General features: G+C 36.7%; 1 protein-coding gene across 6 annotated transcripts in view; it reads left to right on the top strand.

Annotated features, from left to right (window-relative positions):
* The window catches only part of VAV3 (vav guanine nucleotide exchange factor 3), a 395302-nt gene that overhangs the window by 321384 nt on the left and 50260 nt on the right, over positions 1 to 23658 (top strand). For all 6 annotated transcript variants that reach the window (XM_031651419.1, XM_031651411.1, XM_031651415.1 and 3 more), the window contains one exon: positions 6855 to 6991. In XM_031651419.1, coding sequence (XP_031507279.1) covers positions 6855 to 6991 — 137 coding nt within the window. The remainder of the gene's footprint in view (positions 1 to 6854; positions 6992 to 23658) is intronic.

The following is a 23658-nucleotide window of genomic DNA, read 5'->3' as shown; positions in this document are numbered from 1 at the left end:
AAAATAATAATAATAATTGAGATAAAGAACACAACCTATGGCACCGTGGTGTTTGGTCATAGTCTAGTAGATATAAACTCTGTACCAAGACACAAAGAAAGGTGCTATAGTCTGGTACCTACACTTTATACCAGCTAAATAAATACTGTTGGTGTATTGAGTGGTACTGAAGCAAGAAGATTGAGTATCTAAAGGAGTGTATGTTTAAGGCACTTAAAATGCACTTAAGGGAATGTTGGTAGGTGTTTTAGTCTGTTCAGGCTGCTCCAACAAAATACTGTAGACTCTGTGGTTTATAAATGACAGCTGACCGTTCTGGAGTCTGAGAAATCTACAATCAAGGTGTCAGTGGATTCAGTGTCTGGCAAGGGCCATTACAATGGCTGTCTTCTCAGTGTTCTCACATGGTAGATGGGGTGAGGGAGCTCTTACAGCCTCTTTTACAAGGTCAGGAATTCTGCACGTGGGGCTCCACCCTTGTGGCCTAATTACCTCGCAAAGGCTCCACCTCCTAATACTATCACGTTGGGAATTACATGTCAGCATATGTATTTGGAGGTACATAAACATTTAGTCTATAGCAATGGGTTTGTAAGTAGAAATTATATTTGAGTTTTAAGGAGTGAGAATAGTAGTTCAGATTATTTTTTCCCTTGGGTTGGGGAGTGAACTGAATATAAGTATATGCCAGGAAGAAGGTAGAGTATGTTCATGAAAACTTGACCTGTTCAATAGATTTCAAATAATTCACAGAATGAGTGTAGGAAAGGAGTGTAGGAAATGGGCCAGACCCTCAAAACTGCATATTATCAAGTTTAAATTTTATCCGTTGCTTTCATGCAGTGTCACTGACCTTTTTTCTGTCCCTCAAGTACTTTCAAGTTCATTCCAGTTTCAGAGCATTCATGCATGGGGCTCAGTTTGCCTGTTAATTTTTTCCTCCCAAATACCTACTCTCTTCTCCTTAGAGAAGGTGATAATACTTAGTTAGACTAGGTGATAATACTCTGTAAAATTGTGCAGTTGTGTTCTTTTTCTGTCTTTAAAGAAGAGGATAAGATAGCTTAGGGCTATGCTTCTGAAACTGGATTCCTTAGGTCCCTGGGAATAGCTGTTTGCCAAGGGTCTGCCAAGTACATGGCATTTTCTCCTGAAGCTTTGACCTTAAATATTTTAGGGAAACATTTTTTCCAATAAAATGTACATGTATAACAGAACAGAATGTTAAATTTGCATGGATTTTCAAGTAACAAGTGAAATTTTATAGTTATTTTATATTTGGTAGCCTATAAACACCCTTTTAATAAAGGTGAAAAAATCTTCCAAAGACATTATCATATCTTTCATCCTTGATTCGTGATTCACTAATACTCCAGTAGACAGTGCCAAAGAGTGACTAGTCAGTGGTTATGAAGTTGAAGGAAGGCATCTCTGCCTTATCCTTGTTTTTACATGAGCTGTGACAGTGCTGTTTCCATTATTTGAGTCATCGTTGTTTATAAAAATAATGTAGGCTTCTCTGGTGAAAATTTTAAAAATTATTGATGGGGAGTGTTCCCTTTGTGAACAGTCAGTTCTTTAGACCAGTTTGTTTTCCACCAAATTGCCTGCTTCTGTTGTAGCAGATGGTTTCCATGCTGTGGTTCCTTTTACTCCTCTCTGAAGACCAGCAAATCGATGAAAAAGTCATGCTTTCTTAGAAAGAGCCTTGCAAGTTGTGATGGCAGGGGAATCCCAGCACCTAGCATCCCAGGCTCAGCCTGGTCATGGGGACCTGATTCTTAGATTGTAGACTTGTATCAGGAAAGGTCCAGATGTTAACTTATAAAGGGTTTTTTAGTTGGGAAGATGACAGGCAGCACTTATTTCACTGTAATTTTCTCAAAAACAAATTTGGCAGTGGTAGGTGTTGGTCATGGTGTTTTGCACATGTACCCACAAGAATGTGATTCTCAAACTTGGCTAGAGTTTGGATGTCACACCTAGGAAATTTATAGAAAAAATAAAGTACACATTTTAGGGTCTTAACCAAGAATTATAAAAGGAAAATTTCCTAAAATTTTTATAGATATGAACATTTTTTTTTTTTAAAGTTCCCTCTGGATGGAAGTCCATGCCCAGTTGTATTGTTATCTTAGAGTTCACCTGTCTGTCTATTCCATAGACTGACTATAGGCTGTTTGAAGGCAGGATACTTTCCCTTGCTTTCCTCTGAAACTGCCATGCCTAGCACTTATGGAATGCTGAAGTCACATTTGATGAATGAATGAATATGTTATGCTTGTGATCAGTTTCCCAGGATAAACCATCTACATTTTCTGATATCTTGTAAAACTAATTATTTTTTAATGTGGCTGTGTTTAGATTTTAAATTGGGCCTCAGAGGTGAAAGGCTAGCATATTACTGACAGCCCATTTATCTAGTAGGCAGCACTCTCCTCTAAGTTATTGCCTCGGGGAAGCCCATTGCATTAGGGCGGTGATATCAGCATCATGAATAGATACTAATCTATATTGTAGCAATCGCTCTTCTTGCCCTGCTTAGAAGACACAGTGGTTGATACTCCTACAATTAGCTGTTCAGTTCATTGAAGTTTGAAAGTTTATGTGAAAATTATTAGTGAAACAGTTTATATCTAGAAAATTTTCTAATAGGATTCTACTTAGAATTAACTTTTTAAAAAAGTACATGTGTCACTTGGCCTGTGTCACTCTTAGTGGTACTGAATTCAGATTTGAAAGGAAATTTTGTTACAGGTCTCCCTTTTAAAAACACTTCTGTATTGTTTTGGGAAACTGAAGCATTCTATGTACCTACATGTAGCTTTAGTTTTATTCAACCAGAAACACATGACTATTAGTAGAGTATAACTATCATTTTAATATTGCTAATTTGTTTGTTAATTCCTCCTGCATAAGTTTGACTTGGGGATCTTGTCTGATTTAAGACCAAGCACAAGTACTAGTGTGAACAAAAGTTAATGAGCAAAATTGTCAAGTTATATATTAAGGGCATAGTTAGCTGTACAACAAAGCTTTTGTTGTGGGGATAAAACAAGGTAAAATAATTAAACATCTGGCAGGAGATCTAATTTTGGCTTAGTATTTTAATCATATTCCCTTGAATAATTATAATTGATTACATAAAAGTTTTAGGAACTTCTAAGATTGCCCAAATACATATGTTGAAAGTACATGTGACTATTTTGCATTTATTGTCTGAAGGTAGTTGCAATATAAATATTCAGATTTGGGTGAGCAACACTGTAACTCAGCTAACATGTCTGTTGTAAATAAAGTTCTGGAGTGGAGAGAAACTAAACAATTGTTGGGTCTATATATTCCCCAGAAGAGAGAAGCAACTTTCTGGGATTAGTTGTGGGTTTATAATATAATGAAATGTGTATTTCTTGTCCCTTTTTAAGGAATATGACTGTCTGTTTCCAATTAATCACTGTCAGTGAGGAAATTTAGAGTTCAACTTTTGTAGTTTACACTACTTTGCACCTCAGCCTCCCTTGAAGTGTGGTAGCCAAGGAAAAATATGGAGTTATTTAAGGAACTGGGGATTTTAAGCCTGACCAAATTTTGAAAGACTAGTCTATGAAAAGGAGATTTGCTGCCTTCAGCATAATTCCAGATGGAAGGCAGTAGGTCAATGGAGAGAAGTTACATAGAGATTTTTAAGTAAGTTTCAAGAAGACCTTATTAATAAACTCTATGCAACAATAACTGAGTTGTCATGGGGACATGTGGTAAATGTTCTGCCCTGGACATTTTTGAACAGAGGTTAAAACCTATCAGAGGCATATTTTGTAAGGGAAGAAGAAAACCTACATTAAATTAATACTAAATGGCTGTTCAAAATATAAACATCTGTAAGTCTAATTTATTCTCCATTCTTGATCTCATTTGTGAAGAGTGATGCCTGCTGTGGCAGTAAATTGTGTTAAGAATTGTATTGATGATTGAGTGCTGACGTCAAGTTTAAGCCATTTCCTCTTATTTTAATTGCAATTTTTTATCTTTCAGTTAATGCGAGTGTGTTCACGTCCTTAGCAATGTAATGGTGCCTTTTTCATAAGAGGAAGAATATTAAAGGACATTTTGGAAAGCAACCATTTATCCCACCTGTAATGTAGAACACCTACTATATGCTAAAATCAGAAGCAAAGGGCAAGGTGTCGGAATTCATTATATCGCTGTGCCCTTGTTTCATTCCTTTTATCCTTTGATCTCTGTACTCCTGACAACAGATCATGCTGAAATGGGAAGTGCTGACTATCTGAAATAAATTGCCAAAGATAACCCTAACAAATGACCAAAAACAACAACAACAAAAATTCCATTATATCATAAACTCACAACCCATTCCGCAACAAACCATGAGTTGAAGAAACACTGTACTTTGTAAGTTGATGATGGCTGAATAGAGGTTAATAACAATGTCCTAGTGGGTATTACCTGGGCTTAAGCATAATTCTTGGCAGGGTTTACACATTTTTGCTTTGGGGATGAGGTCAGCAACATACCTATAGTAGTGTGCTACTAGGTGAACTTCCTAAATGAAGCTCATGACCAAGAAGAAAGCAATACCAGAAGAGACAGAGTAAATAAAACACTTAGGAATAAGTGGGACTAGAAAAGCAGTATATCTTTCCTACTTTGTAGCATAGCTAGGTCCTATTACTTGACCGGAGTATACTAGTGTATGTACCCTTCGTAATGTTAAATTTTACATGTTATGGGCATGTTGTGGGCTTTCCAGTCCATCTACAAAAAGACGTATGAGACAGCATTGCTCTATCCCTAACACCTTACAGCCTCTTATGGAGCCTGGGCATTTCTGTATTTTAATTCCTAATATATATTTGGGTGGTGAAATGCCATCAAAGTTAATTTTTTCCTAAACACTCTATGAATTTTCAGTTGTTTCTTCTTAAGAATGATTGACTTGGGCATGTTGACAATAAAGGAACTGCTCTTTCCATCATTTGTCACATGGCGCTGCTCGCTTTTATCCCTGTGGCTCTTGGCAACGGAAAACCGCAGTGAAGTCCAGGGCTCAGGACTGGCCCCCGTATTTGAGGCCACATCAGCTGTTTGAGGTTTAAAAGATATTCTTTCTTGACTTCCACCTCTATTTAAAACTGTCAGAAAAACAAAATTACCCAGGCAGTCTACCAGATGAGATGCTTTCCTTGCCCTAGATGTGCTCAATAAAACAGAGGTGAACTGCAGTTCTCTCCCTTAAACATGGAGTTAACTATCATGCAAACCAGACTCCATTTAAAAAATTATTCTGCTTTACATTACGTCCTCTTCCACCTGTTGGAGTTCTTAATCACTTGTGTGTATGGGATATTTAGGTTTCATTTTAAATTAGCAGTAGCAACTTAATAGAATGTGTAAAATAAACTCTCTGTACTAAAGGCATTTGCAGTGTATTGAGAGCAAGTCTGTTAAACATTTACCTGAGAGGAGTTCTCTTATAGAGTGTTGTTCAGGGGAAAGTCAATGAAATCTGCTGTTGCTGTTAGGGTGAGACCTTATGACATCTGGTAGGGAAATACTCCCTGAATGTGAGATTAAAATCATCCCTCTGGGGGTTCTGCGGCACAAGAACAGAAGCAAAGGAGGATGTAGCAACTCCTGACAAGCCTCAGCAGTCCCAGCAGCTAAACTGGGGTGAAGGGCACAGTGTTTTTCAACCTCTGCCTCCTGATTGGATTGATAAACAAGTGTTGACTAAAACTTTTCTAGTCTGTTCAGTTCATAACCACACTTGTTTTTCTCCCTCTGGCATGGTTGTTCAAAATAATTTTGAGGACTTTAATAAACTGTTTGCTGAAGCATTTCATGTAGCTTTTGAGATTTTTCTAGGTAACTTAGACATCTAGAACCGAATGACAGTCATTCATCCTTCTTTATATGTTTAGTGCAGCATTTTCAGCCAGTTACAGCTTCACCATGGTTAATCAGAATAAAAAGTTCTGAAGCATAATAAAGGCTTCAGTCCTTTAATGTGCAAAAAATATCATGTTTATGAGTGGACCTCTCTTAGCTGGGAGCAGTTTCACCTGTAAACGAGTAAGTGACTGTGAGGTTGTTCATTGTGACCAGTATTGCTGCACCTAGACCCATGTTCATTTGAAGCTGCTGTTCTCTCAAAAATGAAATATTGAACTGAGGCCTTCATTGTGCATTCAAAGAAATACAAAGAGAAGGAATGGATCTGTATTTCAAATATCATTGATGCTATTGGCTTAGACATGTTCCCTTTATTGGGTCTGTTTTGCAAGCCTAAATTTGAGCCTGAAGAGTTTCTCCATATAAATGTCTTGAGTATTGCAGTGGCCCATCCATCACCTTTTTGCTTTTGAATTACAAAGATAACCTTAAGATATGATCCATATACTGGGCAATGTGATACATACACAGAAAGGGTGAGCCTCCTCAGTGATGAAATCAGCCAGTGCCCAAGAGGAAAGTAATAGGCAGAAAGGATAGAGTTGATGAAAAAATTGATTCTTTTCCATTAAACTGTACATGATGTGTTTTTTATGAAGCAGGTATCAGCTGAAGGAGAAATATTTTTTCAACTAAAAAGAGATTGATGGTAAGGGAGAGGAAAAGTATGTCAGAGATCACGGGATAAATATGTGTCTTATTCTATTGCCATCTCATATAATGAGAAAGTTGAAAAGCATTCTATTGTAGTTACTTAAAATGTTTACTTGGACTTGGTGGTATTAACACTTTTAATGTTAATAATGGCTTTTTTTTGTAAAGTACATGTAGACTTCACACATCATTGTTTTTTCAATTCTAAAACTTGTTTGGCTTATTTTCAGGTTTACCAAAGATGCAGGTCATTAGGAACTATTCTGGAACACCACCCCCAGCTCTTCATGAAGGACCCTCTTTACACCTCCAGGCCGGGGATACGGTTGAACTTCTGAGAGGAGATGCACACAGTCTGTTTTGGCAGGTACTATTGTTACAGGAAAGGAGTCCTGATCCAGCCCCAAGAGAGGATTCTTACATCTTGTCCAAGAAAGAATTCAGGGCAAGTCCACAGTGCTAAGCAAAAGCAAGTTGATTAAGAAAGTAAAGGAATAAAAGAATGGCTACTCCATAGAACAGCCCCGAGGGTTGCCGGTTGCCCATTTTTATGGTTATTTCTTGATGATATATTAAACAAGGGGTGGATCATTCATGCCTTCCCTTTTTAGACCGCATTGGGTAACTTCCTGACATTGCCATGGCATTTGTAAACTGTCATGGCGCTGGTGGCAGTGTAGTAGTGAGGACGACGAGAGGTCACTCTCGTGGCCATCTTGGTTTTGGTGGGATTTAGTCAGCTTCTTTACTGCAACCTGTTTTATCAGCAAGGTTTTTATGACCTATATCTTCTGCCAACCTCCTGTCTCATACTGTGACTTAGAATGCCCTAACTTTCTGGGAATGCAACCGAGTAGGTTTCAGCCTCATTTTTACCCAGCTCCTATTTAAGATGGAGTTGCTCTGGTTCACACGCCTCTGATACTACCCAACAGTTTGTTAGATTTAGTGCATGATTTATTACTGCTTAAAGAAAAATGACTCTTGTCTTTAGAAACTGCATGCTTTCAGCTTCAGAAAAATTACATGATGTGTGGAAAATATTTTTTATTAACCTTTTTTATATTTACTAATGCCAAAGTGGGAACAAAAATTGGAACACTAGAGAAAAATACTATCAGTGCTGTGGGGTCATAATTATCATTTTTATTAAAAATTCCTACTTTACCAGAGCATTTTTTCCAAACCTAGGACCTGTGGGTATGATCTAATTTGCATGGCTTTAATATATTAACAGTTCACTTAAGGGGAACTACCTAATTAGCTTGCCTGTGGCCATTTCTGACCATATTTGCTTTTTGCCTACCCACGGTAATACCTGGAGTTCTCAGAGGTGCTCTGGGCATTATTCATAAAATCTGTGAAATGTAAAAAGTAAGTGAGCATATTGATGTTTGCCCATGATGAAATCTCTCTTGGGCCGTGGACCTTTTTATTTGGTTGAAACTTTTTTTGAACTTAGGTAAATATGGTATCATGTTAAGATTGAATAAAGCTGTTCATTAAATTCCTGAATTTCATGTGTATGTTAGAAATATTTCCCAATGATGTTGAGGAAAGAATTGGTTAAAAAATCTAGTGTGCATTGAGGGAAAAATAAGTGAGGATCAACAGATTATCACGAGTGAAATGTGGTTAGAGGTAAAAAGAGAGAAATCAGAGAAAAGACTGTTGGATAATAATCAACTGTGCACATGTGGAAGGGACAGCTATTTTATTTGCTTAAATCTATTTTATTGTCTGTCATCTTAATATAAGAATGCCCAAAGATTGAACATTTATCTCTAACCACCATTTCAACTGTGGTAGCCAATGAATTTTCCAAAGCTCCACCATTCTTCTTAAGTATCCCACTCCTTCCGAACTTCATCCTTCCCAGAAAAGGAAAGGTCTTCTTCAGACCACTTCTGTGTCTGTCAGCCTAACCAGAAAACGTACCTGCCTTTGTAGCCATACGGTTCCTCACATTCAAGACTTATCTTTCTTCTTGAACTTTTTATCCTGTATTCCATCAGCTGAATTTTGACTCCTAAATTTTCAACTTCATTCTCTCCACTGGCTCCTTTTCTATAGCATATAAATATTCTCAGTCTCCTCCCATATTAAACACATAACTCAACCTTTTGTCTGGTTATGCCAGACACTCTCTCACCCTCTTCCTCTCCACAACCAAAGCTAAGCTTGTTGGGGAAGTAGTCTATGCTCAATTTCTACCACTCCATGTCCTAGTCATAAGCCAACCTCTTGCAGAAACTACTCCTTCTTGGATCATTAGTGCAACTTTATATAAAAACTGAGATGGATGGTAAATTGTGCATAGTTTAAGTGTACAATTTGAGAAGTTTGAACACACACACACACACACACACACGCATATATATGTAAGTGAAACCATCAGTATAATCAGGAGAATAAACATATCCAATATCATCCCTAAAGGTTTTTGTGCCCCTTGGTAATCCCTCCATCATGCTCCTGTCTGTTGCTTTGTTCCGTCTCACCCAACAACCCTCAGCAACCACTGTTCTGCTTTCAGACTAGAGATGAGTTTGTATTTTTTTAGAATTTGATGTACATCACATAGTATGTATAATTTTTTTGTGGCTATTTCACACAACATGATTATCCTGAGATTCCATCGTGTTGCTATGTATAACAATAGCTCTTTCTTTTTATTGCTGATCATCATTCCATGTGTGGAACTAGCACAATTTGTTTACCCGTTAGCGTGTTGATGGACTTTCAGGTTGCTACTAGTTTTTGGCTATTGCGAATAAAGCTTCTATGAACATTCAAATATAAATCTTTGTATGGACATAATGCTTTTATTTTTCTTAGGTACTAATGCCAAGAGAGGAATGTATAGATCATATGTAGATAATTGTTTTTCAAAGTGCCTATACCATGTTACATTTCTCCTAGTTGTATTTGAGAGTTCTGGCTGCCTCTTATCCTTGCCAACATTTGGTATGGTCATTCTTTTTTTTTTTTTTTTTTTTTTAAATACAGGGTCTTGCTCTATTGCCCAGGCTGGAGTATAGTGGTACAGTCATAACTCACTGTAGCCTCAAACTCCTGGGCTCAAACCATCTTCCCATCTCAGCCTCCTGAGTAGTTGGAACAACAGGCATGTGTCACCATGCCTGGCTAATTTTTTAGAGATAGTGTCTAGCTAAGTTGCCCAGGCTGTTCTTGAACTCCTGGCCTCAAGCATCCCTCCCACCTCAGCCCGCCAAGTAGCTAGGATTACAAGCATGAGCCAGTATTTTAAATTGTATTTATCCTAGCAGGTATATAGTGGTGTCTCATTGTAGTTTGATTTGCATTTTGTTAATCATTAATTCATTAATAATGCTGAACATCTTTTTGTGTGCTTATTTACCATCTATATAACTTTGCTGGTGAAGTGCTTGTTCAAATATTTTGTCAGATTTTTTAATGAGTCATGCATTTTTTTTATTATTTGGCTTTGAGAGCTCCCTAGATATTTTGGGTAAAAGTCCTTTATAAAACATTTTATTTCCATATATTTTTCCTAACCTGTGACTTGCTTTTTTTTTTATTTTCTTGATAATGTCATACATAGAGCAGAAGTTTTTACCTTTTATGTAGTCCAATTTGTTAATTTGTTCTTTATATGGATCATGCTAAAGGTATTACATCTAACAAATCTTTGCCTACCCCAAAGTTACAAAGACATTCTCCTTTGTTATCTTCTGGAAGCCTTATAGTTTTAGGTTTTACATTTAGATTTATGATTCATTTTGAGGTTTTTTTTCTTTTTAACTCATTAGGCCACTTTATTTTATTTTATTTTTTCATACTTTAAGTTCTAGGGTACATGTGCACAATGTGCAGGTTTGTTACATCTGTATACATGTGCCATGTTGGTGTGCTGCACCCATTAACTCGTCATTTACATTAGTTATATCTCCTAATGCTATCCCTCCCTCCTCCCACTACCCCATGACAGGCCCCGGTGTGTGGTATTCCCCACCCTGTGTCCATGTGTTCTCATTGTTCAATTCCCACCTATGAGTGAGAACATGTGGTGTTTGGTTTTCTGTCCTTGTGATAGTTTGCTGAGAATGATGGTTTCCAGCTTCATCCATGCCCCTACAAAGGACATGAACTCATCCTTTTTTTATGGCTGCATAGTATTCCATGGTGTATATGTGCCACATTTTCTTAATTCAATCTGTCACTGATGGACATTTGGGTTGGTTCCAAGTCTTTGCTATTGTGAATAGTGCCGCAATAAACATACACATGCATGTGTCTTTATAGCAGCATGAGTTATAATCCTTTGGGTATATCCCCAGTAATGGGATGGCTGGGTCAAGTGATATTTCTAGTTCTAGATCCTTGAGGAATCGCCACAGTCTTCCACAATGGTTGAACTAGTTTACAGTCCCACCAGCAGTGTAAAGGTGTTCGTATTTCTCCACATCCTCTCCAGCACCTGTTGTTTCCTGACTTTTTAATGATTGCCATTCTAACTGGTGTGAGATGGTATCTCATTGTGGTTTTGGTTTGCATTTCTCTGATGGCCAGTGACGATGAGCATTTTTTCATGTGTCTGTTGGCTGCATAAATGTCTTCTTTTGAGAAGTGTCTGTTCATATCCTTCGCCCACTTTTTGATGGGGTTGTTTGATTTTTTCTTGTAAATTTATTTAAATTCCTTGTAGATTCTGAATATTAGCCCTTTGTCAGATGGGCAGATTGCAGAAATTTTCTCTATTCTGTAGGTTGCCTGTTCACTCCCTCAGAGTTTTTTTTTTTCATTTGCTTGTTTTTTTTTTTTGTTGTTGTTGTTTTTAATATGGTACTAATGGCAAGGTTTTTTTACATATGGATATCTAGGTGTTCCAGCAGCATTTGTTGAAAATGCGATTATTTCTCCACTGGATTGTCTTTGTACATTTGTAGATAATGTGTTGTCCATACATATGTGTGTATTTATATCTTTATGTGTGTGTACACATGTATTTATGTATATGTATCTATATATGTGTGTATATATATCTTTATATATGTGTGTATGTGTCTTTGTGTGTATATTTTATATGTGTGTGTATATATATCTTTATATGTGTGTGTGTATACATATCTTTATATATCTGTAGGTCTGTTTCTGTATTCTATTTTGTTACATTGATTTCTTTCTCTATCTTTATACCAATGTGATGCTGTCTTGATTACTGCAGCTAATAAGATGTCTTGAAGTCAGACAATGTTAGTCCTCCAAATTTATTCTTTTCCTTTTTTCATAGGTGTTTTGAGTTTTTTTGGTCCTTTGCGTGTCTATGAATTTTGCAATCACCTTATCAACTTCACCAATAAAAAAAGCTTGTTGAGATTTTGATTGGGATCACATGGAATTGTAGATCAATATTGGAAAATTGACATCCTAACAAGATTGAGTCTTCCAATCACTGAACATACTCCTCATTTATTTAGGTCTTTAATTCTCAGAAGTGTTTTTCAGTTTTCAGAGTTAAGGTCATATACATCTTTTGTCATATTTATCTGTAATTATTTCGCATTTCATTTTGATGCTATTATAAATGAGTTTTAAAATTTTAATTTCTATAGTAAATTGTGAGATATAGAAATACAGTTGATTTTTGTATGTTGATCCCTTATTCTTTAACTCTTATTATATTCACTTACTAGTTCTTGTAGCTTTCCTTGTGTAGATTCCAACAGGTTTTTTAATGTAGACATCACGTTGCCAATGAATACAGAGTTTTACTTCTTCTTTTGCGATCTGATTGCCTTTTATTTCTTTTCCTTGACTTGTTGCAATGGCTAGAATGTCCAGTAAAGTATCAAATAGAAGTCATGAGAGAGTATATCCTTGCCTTATTCCTGATCTTAGAGAAAAACATTAAGTCTCTTACCATTAAGTATGACATTATCTGCAGTTTCTCATAAATGCCCTTCATCAAGTTGAGGACATTGCCTTCTATTCCTAGTTTGCTGCAAGTTTTCATCAGTAATAGATGTTGGATTTTTGTCAAATGCTCTTCTGCATCCATTGAAATGATGATAAAATTTTTTTTTTGTTTTTATTAATGTGGCAAATTTGATTTTCATATGTTAAATCAACATTTCTTTTCTATGATTAAATCCCAAATAGCAATTATATATTACCCTTTTTATATTTTGTTTTATTTTCATGTAATATCTTTGCCTGGTTTGGGTAATAATGTAATGTTCAAGGAATGAGTTGGGATCTAGTCCCTTCTCTTCAATTTTCTAAAAGAGATTTATAGAATTAGCACTATTTCTTCCCAAAGTGTTTTGTGGAATTTACTAGGGAAGCTATTTAGGCCTAGAGTTTGCTTAGTAGAAGGTTTTGTTTTGTTGTTTGTTTATTTTGAGACGGAGTCTCGCTCTGTCGCCCAGGCTGGATAGGCTGGAGTGCAGTGGCAGGATCTCGGCTCACCACAACCTCTGCCTCCTGGGTTCAAGCAATTCTCATGCCTCAGCCACAGGAGTAGCTGGGATTACAGGTGAACGTCACCACGCCTGCCCAGCTAATTTTTGTACTTTTAGTAGAAACGAAGTTTCACCATGTTGCCCAGGCTGGTGTCAAACTCCTGACCTCAAGTGATCTGCCCTCCTCAGCCTCCCAAAGTGCTAGGATTACAGGCGTGAGTCAGCACACCTGGCCTAGAAGTTAAAAAAAAGTAAAATTATAAAACAAACATAGGGCTATTCAGGTTATTTGCTTCCCCTTGAGTGAGTTTGGTAGTTTGTGGTTTTCAAGGAATTTGTCCATTTTGTCTAAGTTGTCAAATTTAATGGCATGAATTTTTATTCATAATGTTTCTTCATTATCCTTTTAATATCTGTAGAATCTGTGGTTGTATTATCTGTCTCATTCCCAATATCACTAATGTATCTTTTTTTGCCTGGTCAACCCGACTAGATAGGTATACATTTTATTGATCTTCTAATAGAACCAGCTTTTGGTTTTATTGGTTCTATTGTTTTTTTCTCCTGTATCATCGATTTCTGCTCTGATTTTTATTACTTTCTATCTATTCTTTTGGGCTTAATTTGCTCTTCTTTTGCTAGTTTGTTAAGGTAGGGTGTTTGCTCACTGATTTGTGTACTTTCCTTTCTTTTGCTAATATAGTTAGTACTGCAAATTTCTCTCTAAGTGCTACTTTGGTGCCTTCCCAAAATTTTGCAAAGCTCTGTATTTTCATTTTCAGTCAGTTCAAAATACAGATGGTCCTTGACTTATGATGGTTTGATTTACTGATTTTTCAACTTCACGATGGTGTAAAATGATACACATGCAGTAGAAACTATACTTGGAGGACCCATGCAACCATTCTGTTTTTCACTTTCAGTACGGTATTCAATAAATTATATCAGCTATTCAGTACTTTATTATAAAATAAACTTTGTGTTATATTATTTTGAGCAACTGCAGGCTAATTGTTTTGAGCATGTTTAAGGTAGGCTAGGCTAAACTATTATGTTCAGTATGGTAGATGTATTAAATGCATTTTTGATTTTCAGTGTCTTCTAACCAGGCAGAATTCTCTCTTATTTATTCTTTCCTTATAGTAATGATGAAAACAGTAGCACCAACAACTGATATTCACTGTACATTTTTATGTACAGGGTAGAGTTTTAAGAATACCTTTGTTAATACATATCATACTAATGAAAATTAAATGAATTACTATTATTATCCTCATTTTATGGATGAGTGAACTGAGCCACTGTGAGGTTGAATAGCCTGCCCAAAGACATATAGCTAGTAACTTAGCAGAGCTGTGATTCAGACATAGGAATTCTGGCCAAGAGTCCAAGCTCTTTACTATTACACTCTAGCACTTGTTTTACAATCATGTTGTTTATGATGAAGCTCATGCTGCCTTCCTAAACTTCATGCACCTTAGGGATATTGGGATGGTGGCTGTCTTTATGCTAATTAAAGAAACTAGGTTTGTGAGTTTCTTTCACTGTCATCATCAAACTTGTGACAGTGTTTCAGTTTTGTGATTATTGTACAACAATTTATTATTTCTCATAATGCTATGGATGATAAGGTGGTTCTTCTGCTTCAGTTCATGGTTGGGGCGCTGGGAGCCACTGAAAGATCCCGAATGCCCGTGTCCACAGGATTGGCAGTTAGTGTTAGCCTTTGTCTAGGAACTCAGTGGAGGCTCTCTGCACATTGACCTCTTCAGTGGCTCCTTATCTCCCTCACAGCATGGTGATCTCAGGGTACTTAGACTTACTATATGGTAACTGGCTCCCAAGAGTGTAAAAGTGGAAACTGCTGGACCGTCTTACACCTAAACACCAGAACTGGTGCAGAATTACTTTTGCCACTTTTTGTTGGTTAAAGCAAGACATGTCCAGCCCAGATACAAGAGGAAGGGGACCATACCAATCAAATCCCAGTAGGTGTGGTTCACCAGGATACCAAAATAACAGTGTGCCACAGACAGAAAACATTTTGAAGCCGCATGAGCAGCCCTAAGAATAAACTGGTTTTCTGAGCTCTTCCAAGGGCACTGAAAGCCAATCAGTTTTTCATAACAAAGAAAGGGACAGGAAGTAGTCAAGCCAACCACAAAATGTTGAAGATCTTGGTGCATATAAGTGGCTTGAAAAGTTTGATGTTTGAGATCACTCTGAAGGTCACGCAGGAGTCCTAGAACCTAGCCAAATGTGTGCTTAGAGGCATTTAGCTTTAAAAAGATAATTTTGGAATTCACATTTTTTTAACCAAGCTCTGTGTTCCTTTCCATCTTTTCTTCTTAAACCTTAGATTTGTAAAACTTAATTGTGTATAGTATCTTTTTTTTCATTTATTCAGTATTTTTTCCTATCACACTAGGTTTAGATGGCGCTTTCAATTATTTTCATGTTTTGAGATTCATTATTTCCTTCATTCCTCAGAGCCACATGATGTTAAAAGTAGAACTATAATTGAGATTCTGGGACAACTAGCCCAGTGCCATTTTTTACTGAATGTTACTGCCTCCTATTCTTTCTAGACAAAAAGAAAGACATTATTAGTTGTCGTTTCCTTTCAGCAGCCTATAAACTTGAAGATTTTCTGGTATAGTATTAGAATGGTTTTGGAGACGCTTAGGAGAATCATAGGACAAATGAGAACCCTTGGATGACAAGATATGTGGGTATGTTTGGGGTATATGTAATGATCAGAAACAAGGCTAATGTTTAGAACAGAGAAAACCAATTAGCACATTTATTTCAGATAGCAAGTATGCATTGAGTGCCAACTCTGTTCACTACTCAGACACTGCTCACACTTCAATTATCAATTCCTATTATTGGTTTGATATTAGGTCTCCTGTCTTTAGAAGAACCATTTTTGCTTGCCAGCAGCCAGTAATATGTTTGACTTTTTGCACATATATTGAAAGTTCATCTCGTGTTTCCCACACAGATGTAACTTGGATCAGAATTGTGTTACGGATACTTCTAAGCCAATCAAATAATTTTTAGCCAACAAATGCTAGTTTTATTGAAATGAACCACTGGCAGTATGAGAAGAACTAAATCCAAGTCATGTATCTGTAGCCAAATAGCTATATGGCTTCGGTCAAGACATTTAATCACTATATAGCTTAGTTTCTGCGTGTGTTACATGAGCGGGGCTATACCAGAGCAGTGCTTACCCCCCTGAATGAATCACCTGGGGAGCTTTGCAATAATGTCGACACACAGCCTCACTTCCAGAGATTAAGACACAGGTAGCCTTGGTTGAGCCTAGGCATAAGTAAGTTGTATAAAACCCCAGATGAGTCTAATGTGAGCCATTGATTTGATGATCTAATTGGTAAGATTCCATGGTAATTTTGACATTATCCCCAGCTCACTGGTTGGTAATTGGTATTATTAAACGTAGCTACAAAATAAGGTGTTACAATACTTTGGCTTTGATAGTTACCAAATAAGGGGTACCTTTTTGACAAATTAGTGCATGATTTAAAAAATCACTTGCTAAACAAGCTTTGTACTGAACTTGATATAGTCTTCTCTAATTGAAAAAGCACTTTAAGATCTTACAGTGTTTCAAGGCTGTCATGATTAAATTAGCTTTTGTTTCATAGACTGGACATATGGAAGGTACATGTAGGAAACTGGGTTGAATCTGCACTTACTCAATGGCATGATCTACAATGCTATGTTTTTTAAAAAAATTCTGAACAAAAACCTTTCCTCCTTATTGGGTCTAAATGTGGAGTCATGTACTGGTTGACCCTTTGAAGCCATGTGTGTCTTTAGGCATGTTTACAGTGGCCCCTTTTATGTCAATTTGCTGATTTTCATACTCAAGACATGTACTTTATGACCTGAATCCTAAACTATGTGACTCCCCCACTGGGAATGTTTTTTAATTGTTTTCAACAACATAGTTTTAAGCACCTCTTTCTGGTTCCTTCCTCATCTTCAGAGTATACATACTTAGCTCTGGAGAAGCCAGTTACGTGTTTAGGAAATGATAGTTTATTTTGCTGAATGTTACTGACTCTGCCATCTATTAGCAGTGTGACTTTAAATAGATTACTTACTCTGAAGAGGGCCTCAGTTTTATCTGTATAGTGGAAGTAGCAATCACCACATGCAAAATAAAACCAATACACAAAGGAATTCTAGCACAGTACCCATTAAATAATGGCTCCTATCCATCCATCCATCCTCCCATCCATTCTTCCATTCTTTTATCCTACCATTCATCCATTCAGATACGTATAAAGTGCCTACTATGTGACTGACTGTGTTTCATGTTGGGAGAACCAGAAACTAGAGAACCAGTTTCTAACCTGGAGGCCTCCAAGATGTAAGGAATGATCAGAACTCAGGAGAGGTGATGCACCTGGTTTTCATTTTGAGTTTTTTTATTAAGGTTTTTGTAACTCATATTGTTGCAAATATATCTAGCATTAAACCTATAGATAAAAATCTAGAAAACTTATTGCAATGTTACAATGGCTTTGTATTTTATTTCAAAAATGTCTTTTGTACTAGTTAGGTGCTTTGGCTTATTTGGAAATTTTTGAGAAGTTATGCCTTCTAACCTGTTTTCTCTGTTTTTGCAAGTGAATGACTTCACTCATTAGTGTGGGAAGTCAGATTTTGTAGTAGACTGTCATGTTTTCCACATATGCTATGTCAGGAGAATACAAATTATCCTCTACTATATATCAGGAACTTTCTTTCTTTGAATAGCTATTAATTTAGTCTGCATTATTATTATAACAACAGTAATTTCTAATGCTATTGAATGAATGGGCTATCGGCATTTTCATTATTACTTCTTTCAAACAATGAATTATCAATTGAGCTGTAAAAATGTACTCTGTTCAATCTTCACATTGAAGGATTCGTTTTGGCAGCATTTTCTTTTCTTCTTTGTCGTCTTCTTTTTTTTTCTTCCTCTTTCCTTGAAAGCTCTATAAAATTGTCTTCGAGTGAAATGAATATAAAATAGGAAATTGGCTGTTTGGGGCACATTTTCTAGTGCAGGTGTAAGGCATAGTTTTTACTGAGCGTAACAACATACAGGACAATTCTGATCATGTCATCCATTTGATGATGATAAACATGTTGCTTTTAAGTCTTTGTTACAATATGTGATAATAAAGTCTTAGTAACTCCTGAGAATATCCTTCATACTGGAAGAAATTATTCATATTACAAACTTTATTTTTCCAGAAAAGATAAACTATACTTATCACAAAGGAAGAGAGGGCAAGACAGAGAAACAGGCAAATGTAAAATTAAGCCGCATCATCTATGGTTTCTACTATAATAGAATGCTTTACATGTGTTTTCTTCTTAGAATAAAGGCTGTGAAACAATGAGGATTCTGTGTCTTATATCATGGGGTTTTATTTGCTCCATTGTCATTTACGAATATTCAAATGTTCCACAGGGAGAATTTTGTAAGCTAATTGGAACCAAAAGGCAATTATAAGCAGTAGAACTGTAATCAGTGCCAAAAATAATATATATTTTTATCCACAATGAAAGTTAAATAACTTAGAAAATAGTTGTGAAACTTCACGCTTACTAATCACGCATCTACATGATCTTTATTCTAAGGAGTGAAAATGTTTTTACCCACATTCTGATTAATTCACAAGGTCTTCATAAAGAGGGTAAATGGAAAGTCGTGTTACCTCCGTCTAGAACTGTGACTTTAAAGGGCCAAATTTATCACCTGTTTATAAAATTGCAGTTGTAGAATTAAAACTAAAGTCCTTTTCAGACTTTTTGGTCTCCTACTTTAGTTCTATATGTTAGACCATTGTACTTTGTTTTAGGAGAGTCATTTAATTCTCTAACACCTCTAAGGAAAACACACTTTTAAAGGCAGTTTTGTTCTATTTTGGTAGAAAAATTAGGAAACAAAGCATCACTTTATGTATAACTTTTTGTATAACAGGAAGAGTCACACAGAAAATAAAAAGTCAGACAGTAAGTTGAGCTTAGAGAGAACTTGGAGGTTCTCAGGAGGAAGGAAGCATTTCTAGTCGTGCTGATTTCAGAGGCAATGAACCTGAGGGGTGGTGGGCTCTTGACTTGGCCAGGGGCAACCAGGTGCTGGGTTCCCCGCTACCATCCTCTCAGCCATCCAGACACAATGGTGATGAATGTTCTGTAAACTGGCCCTTGTCTTAGTTTACCTTGTCAAGAATTTTTACCTCCCACGGGACTGCTGTATTTGGTCTTCAAACAGTCCGAGTGACTCTCTTTTTTTACAAGTATTTTTTTCTTCATTTTAAGCTGAATAAAAAAAATGAAGGGCTGATTAGGGGAATCTTTTTCACAGGAGACCTGTTTTCTCAAAGCTCCAACTATTGGTGTATATGTTACCCTCTTCCTGGATTTTCCCTTTTGCCCCCATTCTGTCAGCTAAATCCTTCTTTACCATCAAGGCACAATACTGGGTCACCTTTTGTGAGGTCTTCTCAGAACCAAAAGGGTTTCTATCATAACACCCATCATACTGTGTCCTAAGGGTCTTTTTATCCTTCTTCCTGCCTGGTTAGAGCACTCCAGAAATATAAGAGCTATGACTTTCATTACTTTATCTCAGTTCCTAGAGTGAAATAGGCATTCAGTCCATAGGTCTGGAATGAATAAGTCTATTCAGAGTTATGATCTCTGTAAAGTGTTATTTACAAGTTTTAAAGTGAGTTGTTTATTAAATTATACTTTATGGTGTCATTTGTAAGACCATTAAAGTATTTATTCATCTTGTCAGATTTAAATGTGTCTTTTTTCTCTCAGAATAATTTTAAAACTACTTAACATTGTTTCCTCAAATTTCTCATCTATAAAATGAGATTTTAATTCTTAAATGACTCATGGAGTGTTGTGAGAATCATAGGAAGTAAAGTTGAAAAGAGATTGAAAAGGAGAAAAAAGTGTATTTGGGTATAATGATTAATGATTTTGAAAGATATGCTTTATTTTCCAGAAATGGAAAATGATAATCAGGTATTTTTTGATTCTGGTTTTGTTTTTAGGTTTCCTCTTCCCCGTATTTAATGTGAAGAGTCTCACTGGCACGTATGGTCTCATGGAAGACTATTCTGCCTTCCCAATTCTCATACCCAGTTTTTGAAATTTCTTTAATCAGAGATTAAACTTTTTACTTCATAATTAGACATAAAAATGCAAATGATCAATTCTGAAGAGATTGATTGATTTAAATAATCATCAGGGTAAAAATCATGAGCCCTTTTCTCAGAGCAGGTTTGATTGAGGAAGACCCAAGATACCTCACAGAGAGTGATGGAGATGGGGAAGGAAAGAGCGAGATAGGGGTTTACGGAAAACAAACGTTGCCTAGGGAATGTGACTGAGAATGTAAGTGATCTGTGCAATAATGCACAACCCAGAAACCCTCTGAGCCTGGAGAAGGGAGGTGCGGCTGAGTGGAGTTAGTAGATCTTTCCTCCAGCACCTCTCCCTGAAGCTTCAGAAGTCAGTCACTTCAAAGGATTCTTTTCCTTTGCCCTACATTAAAAGGAGACTTCTAATCCTTTCTGGACCACACAACAATATTAGCTCCAGTAGAATTTTCGAAAGCTGTGTATTTTTCCTTCTGATCTAAAAATTCAAGTGTTAGTATGCATCATAGTCAGAGGCAAATAAGAACATTACAGAAATGCAAGAAAGAATCAGATCTCCTTTGTTAAGAAAACTGATTCTGGACACCAAAAGACTCATTGCTTTGGGTTATAAACCAGAGAGTAAACGTCTCTGGGAACTGGTAAGCGTTTTTCCCCTTCAGATTCCTATCCAAGGGCATTTCTTCATAATGTCTCAAACTTAGATTTTATCATGGCAATGATCCTTTTAAGGCAGTGTTGGAGCTTGTTTTCCCGGTGTCCCACTGTTCATCTTGGCTTTTCTTCTAAACTGCCTCTCGCCACTGATGTATTAGCCCCATCCCTTGTGTAAAATCAGTAGAAGCCAAGGCAGAATTGAAATTGTGGCCATGGGGATAAAAAGCTATGTGAAAGCGTAGAGGCGCAGTCGGCATTAATATGTCCTGTAATCATGAGACCTTGATTTTGACAGGTATTTGCCTGTAAATACTGAGTTAAATCAGAGTCCCTAATTACAGGAAAGGAGAAAAAGGCAGTGTGTGACTGCACTAGAACAAGGGAGGCCTTGGGAGAGATGACTATAGAAGATAATAGGCATTAGTAAAGGCCTGTAAGAAACATTTTCCCTGGGTGATTGTCAACTGGCTTTGATTAAATAGATAATAAACTGAGTTTGCAGGAATGTTTCCAAGTGTACAGACTGTATTATGGGAATTGGCAGGCCTCCTGACAAAGTGGGTGAGGTCCTCATTGTTAATTCTCAAGATGGATGTTTTTGGTTAACAGTTCTTGTATTTTTCCAATACTTGGTATGGTACAATGTAGGTTATAATGTACCTAGATGAGGACACTGCCATCTAAGTAGAAGTTCAGACAATGAAGTATTATCTCTTTTTTTCTGGAGAGTAAAGGAGTAACATTATGGGAGAAAGTTCTGAGAAATTCTGTTGTGGTCCTTTTTCTTCCATTATTTTATTACTATATAAGCTACATTCTGCCATAATTACTAAAAGTTTGTGTCAATCACAGAATACTTTCAGTGGGCCATGAATTTGGAATTCCATCTGACATGATTATTGATTTGACACCACAAGTGGTTTCAGTAGAGTATGCACATGCACATGCCCCTAAGAATTGTGGCCAAATAATTTATCAAATTATAACATATATTGAATTTTAATTATTCATGATAATTTGAATTCCTGAAGAATGAATTAATGAATGCAATTTCTAACAAATCAACCTTTATGTGCTTTGGAAAATAGACCGCTTCACACTGAGTTAAAATGAATGTCATTAAGAAGCTGAAATGTCCTTGTCTTCTGTAAATAAATGCTATCAGATTAAATTACTGGCCTGGCACGGTGGCTCATGCCTATAATCCCAACATTTTGGGAGGCTGGGGCGAGTGGATGATTTGAGGTCAGGAGTTTGAAACCAGCCTGGCCAACATGATGAAACCTTGTCTCTACTAAAAATACAAAGATTAGCCGGGCGTGGTGGTGTGCGTCTGTAATCCCAGCTACTTGGGAGACTGAGGCAGGAGAATCGCTTGAGCCTGGGAGGTGGAGGTTGCAGTGTGCAGAGATCGCACCATTGCACTCCAGCCTGGGCAGCAGAGTGAGACACCATCCCAAAAAGAAAAAAAAAAAAAAAGATTAAATTACTGGCACACATTGTCCCTAATTAAGAATTTGTGGGTCAAATATTTTTTGACCAACCATGACTGAGTGGAGTACTGTGGGGGCATTGCAAAAGTGCTTATATAAGCAAAGAACATTGGTGGTAGCCGAGACATTGGAAATCCTTAGGTCGTGCGCTCTGTTTCACAGGTGAGGATAATGAAGCCAAGAGGGGTTGAATGACCTACTCAAGATCAGAAGGCCAAAAATAAAACCCAGGCACCCAATTCCCTAGTCGTATCAAATTATCACCTCACAGGTTTTTTCCTCATCAAAAATACCACAAAAATCTGTGGAAAGAACCAAAGCTAAAGTGAATTTAAGGAAATGACATTGTCTGAATGAGATCCTTGAAGATCCTGTCCATGTCTATTCATTTTTAATTCCTTAGTTTGTAACACAGTGCCTTGTGCATATTAAGAAGTCAGTAAACTTTTCTTTAAAGCACGACTTTTGCTCTTAGTAGAAAAGTAACATTCTTTAAAAATATCTCATGCTGCCATGAGCATTTAGTGTGTGTGGTTCTATGACTCAGAGTATTTTCTTTTGTGATTAGTTATGGTTAAAATTGCCAAGGATAGAAAAACATTCATTTGTTGTCTGCCAGTATTAGAAAAGCAGATTTCTTTGGACCTTTGTTAAGCCTGGATTGGTTTTGGGTTATATGGCTTCTCACCAAGATGTGGTAGAACCTGGTTCTTTCCAGATTTTGTATTGAGTAACAATGTGGGCTTTGACTTACCTACATGTAGACTGGTTTTTGCTTGCCCAAATTTTTTTTTCTATCATTAAAGGTATTCTCTTGTTTACTTCACACACATACACACACACACATACACACACACACAGTCATAAGACTATAATTTAGGATTGTATCATGTACATCCCACCCAGTGAGACTTTGGAGAAAAAGCATTCAGACACCCATAATCAGAGGATTCCCTTTCTTGCTGCAGGTCTTACACAGGGACCTCACCAAATACATTTTTGAATAACAGGAAAAACACTTGGTAAAGTCTCGTTCCAGTGTTGTATTCATCTCAAATCTAATAAGTGTAGATGTACAGCTTATGGCTTTTAGTGGGTTTTTTTTTTCTCAGTATACATTTCACAACTTTTAATTTTTAAGGGTTTTTGACACTTCCATCTGCCAAAATTTCAGAGATGTAGTAAACACAATTTTGTGTGAATTGGAAAAACCATCAACTATAATTGAAGCCT

The sequence above is a fragment of the Papio anubis genome, chromosome 1 (assembly GCF_008728515.1).
Source record: "Papio anubis isolate 15944 chromosome 1, Panubis1.0, whole genome shotgun sequence".
NCBI lineage: Eukaryota > Metazoa > Chordata > Mammalia > Primates > Cercopithecidae > Papio > Papio anubis.
The sequence above is the reverse complement of the archived record's forward strand: the minus strand, read 5'-3'. Positions and strand labels throughout refer to the sequence as shown.